General features: G+C 43.0%; 1 protein-coding gene across 1 annotated transcript; it reads right to left on the reverse strand.

Moving 5' to 3' along the window:
* Positions 1-366: 366 nt before the first annotated feature.
* LOC310990401 (tryptase-2-like) lies at positions 367-5,233 on the reverse strand (the record flags this gene model as incomplete). The annotated part of the gene is made up of 5 exons (XM_083977746.1): positions 5,089-5,233; positions 3,352-3,523; positions 2,909-3,189; positions 1,575-1,714; positions 367-549 (listed from the first exon to the last, which is right to left on the reverse strand). The coding sequence occupies exons 1-5, from the start codon at positions 5,138-5,140 to the stop codon at positions 367-369; spliced, it is 828 nt and encodes a 275-aa protein (XP_083833872.1). The 5' UTR covers positions 5,141-5,233.
* Between the last annotated feature and the right edge of the window lie 293 nt (positions 5,234-5,526).

Genomic DNA, 5,526 nt, shown 5'->3' on the forward strand with positions numbered 1-5,526 from the left:
CTGATGAACATGACAGAACCCAGATAGTTTTGAATCGTGGGGGGGGGGGGCTGAAGTTTTGGTCATAAAGACAACAATCAAGGGAGGGCAGGATTTTTCCTCCCCATTCTTTTACAGTCATCCATAAGATTTGTGGTCTATTGATTTGCCAAACTAAACAGTTCTAGAATGGATGAACAAATGAATGAATGAATCATGTGCCATTGGTTTAAGGAGTAGTTGTTGATATTGTTAAAGGTTGTAGATGTCCGTTTAGTTTATGCTAATGTGCATCAACACACACAGACACTAAGATGCTTCAAAGCTTTAATGCAAAGACAGGATAAAGGACAATATGGACTGACAGTACAGAGCAGGAGAGAGGCGTTAAAGAGCAACGGTGCCATAGGAGAATTTCACTGAGGTGATGAAGTCCAGATACTTGGACACCCTGGTGAAGATGCCAGGGTGGAATGCGAAAGCACAACCATTAGGACTCCCAAAACTCATGATGCCAACCTGCACAAAACCACTGCCTCTACGACACACCAGTGGGCCGCCGTAATCCCCCTGTGGAGACCAAACAAAACACTCATACACACACACACACACACACACACATTCACATTGTTAGTCTGTGCAGTTTGCATTGTTACTTCCATATCTAAACTTGTTGATAGAATGTTAAAAAAGCATATTACTTTATAACCTCTGACAGTTTTTATACATAAAATATTTAAAGCAGAAGTAAGCGATCCGGTCGTTTTGGCTAATGCTGCGTTCCAGGCAGGCTTTTGAAACCGTAAATTACAGCTTCAAGTCACAACTTACGACTTTGTAGCGTTCCAGGCAACCCACTCGTGTTTTTCCGACCTGTTTTACCTGTGAAAGTCACTATAACGGCCACTCGTAACTTCCGACCCGTGAACTCGTACCAGATCGAACTGGTACAACTTCACAGGTCGGAAAAACACGAGTTACGGGTTGCCTTGAACGCACCATAACAGTCCTCGTCCCTACGTCACCACATTCACGGCGTCCCTTGGCTGCACACACAGCCCTGCATGCCGTTCTCTCTCCTCATTGGATAAAAACTGTAGGATACGATAAATGTTTTCTCCTCGGCTCAGAGCAGAGCAGAGTGACTGACAGACCCGTGTTTCAGTCCAAACACTCTATGTAAGTGATTGCTGTCGGAAGATATAACTATTTAAGACTTATATTAACACAAATATATCACTTACTTCTGCTTTAACTGTACAGTGACAGGAAACTACAGCTGGCAGCTGGATAAAAGTACACTGCTGCCTCTGCAATACTTCACCTCTGAAAAGCTAAATTTCAAAGGTCCCAGAATCCTCTGTGGTTATAAAGCAGGTCTAAGTTGTGTATTAATACTGTGAAGGAATCAGAGCCTAGTCCACAGAAAGATGGTCACAGCCTCTATTCAGAAACTGTCTGAGACTTTAAACAAACCATCAGGACTTGATGTCACAACAAAGCAGTCACCACCACAATTCACACTCGGTTTTTTATGTTATGACATTATATCAAAAAATAGAATTTCATCAAACTTAAATATTAAAATGTTATACTGTGCACAAGTCCTTTCTTCTGGTCATGTCCCCTGCACACAGCATGTCAGAGGTCAGCTCAGGATACTGTGTCTCACACACAATGTTGGGGACGATGTTAATCTTCAGCTCCTGAAGGGTTTCTGGATCAGGCAGGGGAACTACAGGAACACAGAGGTGATATTATATAGACAGACTTTTATTGTGAAAAACATAATTACATGTAGTGGAACAACGAGTGTGGGAAACAAGAAGCTATTTATCTATTCATCCTAATGTGACCGATGTTGTTCTGGCCTGCCCTGAGTGAGTTTCGAACCCACACCGCGGGCGACGATGCAAACCGTTCAATGACCACTTGGCAAGTGGGTTACCACCAAGGGGGCAGTTGTCGGTCTGAGAAGTGAAGTCACTTCCGCGTTCAAAAAACTGCAATCCCCTGGGCTTCCTCTGGGGGCTGGTGTCAGAAAGCAGCATTCTCCATAGACCCCCATGTTAAAATCACCGACTTTACATCCTCAATAAACATGTTAAAAGCCTGGTGTCAGCACGTTTTTTTGTCTCAATCGATAGTTTCTACCCCCCACACACTCTGAGGGGGGTGAATTTTTTTTTAACTCTACCGTTTTACTGTTATTAGGTTAAAACTCTGGCCAATTAGGGCGCGGAAACGTTAAGTGACAGGTCCGAGCAGCTCCGTGGACAGCTGCTTCGAGGCCAGTGGGCGGGTTCTCGGCCGGCCAATCCAACATGGCGCTGTTCAGGCCGCCATGTTGGAGTCACAAAAACGACTCCCCAAAACCAATGGGTGACGTCACGGACACTACGTCCATTCTTTTTACAGTCTATGGTTACCACGTCTTTTATGGGTGAGCGAGTTTAACTTCAGTACCGCTAACCGCCACACGCTGTCACTTCTCCCTCATGACTGTGACTATACCTGCGGACCTCTGTTACACTAACAAATCCTCTGGCAAATATATGATTATGTATGGCAATTTAAAGTTGTTTTTTTAAAGTATATTTTTTGTATAGTACAGTTGAGACAGACAGGAAGGCAGAGAGGCAGAGAGAGGGGGAATGACATGCAGTAAATGGCGCCCGACGCGGGACTCGAACCAGGGTCGACTGCAGCGAGGACTGTGCCTCTATACATGGGGCGCCCGCTCTAACCACTACGCCACGCAACGCCCTGGCAATTTAAAGTTTTTATGAACAAAACCAGTAAATGTGTTAATTATTACTTTCATTTCTTGGATGGTTCAAAATAATATGACTTGGACAAAAAAGAGTGTATAAACTTTGTTAGAAGATCTCAGTATGTCACAGCCTATTTTGTGTACAGCTGAGCTTACCCCCAGTCCCAGTGTTGCCCCAGCCGGTGATCCAACACTCAGACTCTGGGCCAAAGGTGTCGTCGACACTGGGCAGACCCACTGCACCAACGCTCTGTGTGAATGTCAGCTTTCTGTCCAGTTTGACCAGAGCAAGGTCATTGACATAGCCGTCGCCAACAGCTCCGTAGGCAGGGTGAGAAATGGGCTCAAACTTTATCCCACAGTAACTGACAGCTCCCTTCTGCAGGCTGTGTACGCCGGCCCAAACCATTGATCGTCTGTAATTAGGCTTGAGGCTCCTGGAAACACAAGACATGTGTTAGTTTTCCTGCACTGATGGACCAACCCTCCATTAACTGTAAAAACCCAACACACATCCACTACACATGGCTGTTGAGGTCATGTGAAGGAACCAGAAGAAGAAAGAAGAACTTGGAAAACACAAACAAACACACACTTACTTATCCCAGCAGCGTGCAGCGGTCAGCACCCAGTCATTGTTGAGGATGGTGCCACCACAGCGCCACTTTTTGATGCCATCAGATGTGATGTTCAGGTGGACCATCCACGGCCATCTGTCCTTTGGAGCATCCTGCCCCCTAAAGATGAAGCCCATCTCAACTTCATCCAAACCTAATTAACAGAGCAGCAATGACAGTTTCTAAAGGCTGCATTAAAGTAGAAACATTAAACACACACTGTGATGACATCAAAATGGGGTGTAATCTCACATCTCTCTTTTCTCCTCTTGATTTGCACACGGCAATGAAAACAACAACTCCAAAACAAAACAGAAAAGACCTTCAGAAGTAGCCTGACAAGCCAGACTATATCATTAAAATGTCTAGTCTGGCAACGACCGGTAGACCTCAGCTCAATCCAGGGGGCGGGATGAAGGCTGTCTTTCAAACTGCCTCTGCACGCAATAGGGTAGCGCTCGACCAATCAGAGCAAAGAGCCGGATGACTTTAGCCTGACAAGCCAATTAAAATGTATGTCGTCATCGCGTTAAGCCGCCCAACGACTCTCTAAACAGATAGAGCAATGTGATTGGTGAACACAAACGGTGTTCGAGACTCAAAAAATTCCTATGGCTCGTTTCTAGACCCACCTACGGAGCAAATATTTTTGCTGCCGCTAGGGTGCGTCTAGATTTCTAGGCTACTTCAGAAGTGAATTCACTCACAAAGTGAGCAGGTTGCTGCTTGTAGCTTTTATATTTAACATATTTGTCATGTCACTATGACAAGAGAACAAAACCCGTATTTCTGAAAAAAAAAAGTCTGTTTCTTTGAATTTGTAATATGTTACAGGCAGATTGTACCATTTGGACAAAGGAAGACCAAACTAAGCTGTCAGGTCAACACCAGTAGTCAAATAACTACCAGCTAGTGATGTGCGGATCGATACTCAATACTTCCGATACCAAACATGTCCGTTTTAGGATCAATACTATCACCAGACTGTACTAATCTGGGGTTAACAACTATTTTATCACAGTAGACTGTTATTTTGCTATTTACAGGACCTACATCTGCTTCCACTTCCGAGTGTGGATTAATCTGCATACACAGCCACACACACACACACACGGCTCAACTGATAGACCAAATGAGAGCAGGAGAATTCAAGTTTGGATGTTATTATTGAAAAAAGTGTTTCTAATGAAAGAATAAGAAAGATAACCTGTCATTTACTTTAGAAATTTCAGACTATTCCTTCAAATGTGAATTCAAATGGTCAGTCAAAACTACACTCTAAATTAGCAAAGTTTCCCTTTTGCATTTAATGTCTGTATGTAGGCTATTTTTCAGTGTTTTATTGCCACTGACAATTAAAACTAAACCAGAGAAAGGTAGTCTGTATTTTAGTGTCATTGCAAAACTATAATTTGAAACTGTCTGTGTGTATGAAAAATATTAATTTCTTAACAGCACCACTATAACAGCAGCAACCACTAAGGCCAAAACTATGAGCACTGAAAATCAGACGCCACCTTGTACATACTTTTCAATCCACCAAACCTAATCATGTTTTTTTTATATAATAAAAGTAAATTCAAACAGTTCATATCTGTCTATAACAAATTAGATTTGATCTTTATGAAATCAAATAAGTAGAACATATAAGACAAACCTTGACAAAGTGAATACAGATCTGGATCAGTTCAGAATAATAATCTCATGTATCTTTCTCACCTCCAGTGATGTGGACCAGTACCAGCACAGTGATGAGTCTGCAGAAGGCCATGGCTGTGACAGTGAAGCAGTGGCTCTGCTGCAGCTTTATATACACACCAGAAGAGATTTAATCAGCTCTATCAGTCCTCCTTGGTGGGGCCAGTTGCACAAACGATGTTTCATAAGATTTTCTTTAAGGTTTCTATGAAACAAAACAGCTGCAAAAAAAAAATCCTTAAAGTGATACGCCAACATTTTTTTTTCGTGTCTTGCCTCACTCTAGAGTCGATGACAAGCAGATAGACACCATCCTTTTGACTGTGGTGTAGTAACAAGGGAGATAGCTGTATCGGCCATAATTACAGTAGGAAGGGCTAGCCTGCCTCCTACCCGAGCCGAAATCAGCAGTCGGAAGCTGATTTCATTTTATCTCTAAACTCTGTAATATATCACTTT

The sequence above is a fragment of the Trachurus trachurus genome (assembly GCF_905171665.1).
Source record: "Trachurus trachurus genome assembly, chromosome: 8".
Classification (NCBI taxonomy): domain Eukaryota; kingdom Metazoa; phylum Chordata; class Actinopteri; order Carangiformes; family Carangidae; genus Trachurus; species Trachurus trachurus.